The following is a 1943-nucleotide window of genomic DNA, read 5'->3' on the forward strand; positions in this document are numbered from 1 at the left end:
TGCTTCTGAGGGGCCACACTGGACCCGTGTGGACGGGCGATGTCTAGGTGCCTTGTAGCCTGACTGACTATGCTGGGACATCTGTGCAGACTTCTGTAACTCTCTTAAAGCCAGTGGTGTGCTTCTGACGGTGGCTCAGCCTGGCACCACAGGGCTGGGGCCGGAAGGTGAAAGGCAGCTAATAATGGTAGACAGCCATGGTTGGGCTAGGTAAGCCCTTACTAAAAGCAGTCATTGTTTCTCGCAGCCTGTCCTGGAACTGGGGGCTGAAGCCACCACCACTTAGCATTCTAAAATTAAAACGAAAAACTATTTTTAAATGAATGGAAGTCAATAAATGGTTGAGAAAAATAACACACGCTAATTCAAATGCCATTCATACTTTAACAGTAGAACCAGAAATCCAAATTCGGTTGTCTATAAACTATATATAAAATAACATTGGAGGGTTTAATAGGACCCAGAACTCCTTCTAGGCAGAGTACGTACCCAGATCCCAGGTGGATGCCTGAAACCTGTGGGATGCTTAATCCCAAAAGCACTGCAAAACTTCTTGTGCACATACACCCTTGTTCAGGCTTAATTTGTGTATTAGGCACCGTAAGAGATTAATAATAATAGCACTAATAAACAGAACAATTGGCACAACACGGCTACACAATTGTGCCATCACTGGACCTTGTGTCCTTTATTAAGGACAATGAATGTGGACTTGATAGATATAGATACCAGAATACCTTGACAGTGAAACAGTTGTTAAGCAGATTAGGTCACATGCTGGACCACGAGCACGGCGGTGCTGGCAGGTAGGGATGTAGTCTCTCAGATAACAAAGATGGCTACCAACAGGTGGATGATGCACACACTGTAAACACAGCAGGTTGGTCCACATCCCAGAAGGGCCAAAACTAGCTGGTGTGAAAAGTCATGAGGTGCTTTTCTTTTTCTTTCTTTCTGTCTTTCTTTCTGTCTTTCTTTCTTTCTTTTTTCTTTCTTTCTTTTTTTTTTTTTGAGGTAAGAAGGAGGTTGAATGCAAGAGCCATCACGGTAGCCCCAGTGTCCACCATGCAGAAACTCCCCTGGGGCATTCGGCTTCCAGAGCATCTTCCACAGGAGCAGGGTTGGGACACCAGCAAGGCCTGTGGCTGAGGAAAGGGGCTCTTAATTCTCTTTCTTAAACTTGCCATTGATGTAAGGCACCCAGTCCAGGGTCAGGCGCCAATCCATCGCCCACACCAGCCCCACGGCACCCACAGTGCCCCACATGCTGCCTGTGGGGACCCAGTTCTTGGACAGTTCCTGGTAGCATGGGTGTAGAAACCTGCTCAGCATCAGCACTCAGGGTCATCCTGTTCCCCAACCCTGGAGCGTCGTGAGAGTCGTGAGGTGGTTTTTACTGGAGTTTTTCATGTAATATTCTTAAGCAGTGGTGGATCTGGGTAACTGAAACTATGGAAAAGGAAAGTGAGGCTAGGGGTTATGGCTGTAGTGGGGGACCTTTTATTTTAGGAAACCCCTCTACTGCCTCCAATTTCATGATACCTTTCTTGTCGCCCACACAGAATGCCTGGCAAAAGCCACTCAGAGAGGGAAAGATTTGTTTGGACTTACAGTCTGAGGGTGCAGTTTCTCATGGTGAGGCACTCGCAGCGGCTGGAGCTTCAGAGTGAGGCTCCCCATGTCTGCAGTCAGGAAACAGAGAGAGATGATGACGTTTGTATGCAGTCCTGGATCCTAGCACGGGGGACATGGCACTATCTGAACTTAAAGTGCCTCTCCCATCTCAGTTAACCCACCTAGGAAGACTCCTCAGAGGTTTGTGTCCCTCTCTTGACAGACAATGCCCAAGATTTCTTTAAGGAAGAATGACAAAATAGTTTCATTTCAGGCTTAGGGGCCCATCAAGTTAGTGATGTGGCCTTGTCTTTGGAATTACTCAAGGA

General features: G+C 47.1%; 1 protein-coding gene across 1 annotated transcript; it reads right to left on the reverse strand.

The window, feature by feature from the left end:
• Positions 1 to 1120: 1120 nt before the first annotated feature.
• On the reverse strand, positions 1121 to 1332 carry LOC311590438 (cytochrome b-c1 complex subunit 10-like; the record flags this gene model as incomplete). Its single annotated transcript, XM_084769416.1, has 1 exon — positions 1121 to 1332. One exon carries the CDS (start codon positions 1330 to 1332, stop codon positions 1162 to 1164), a length of 171 nt encoding a protein of 56 aa, XP_084625542.1. The 3' UTR covers positions 1121 to 1161.
• Positions 1333 to 1943: the final 611 nt, after the last annotated feature.

The sequence above is a fragment of the Acomys minous genome (assembly GCF_964271855.1).
Source record: "Acomys minous genome assembly, chromosome: 19".
Taxonomy (NCBI): Eukaryota; Metazoa; Chordata; class Mammalia; order Rodentia; family Muridae; genus Acomys; species Acomys minous.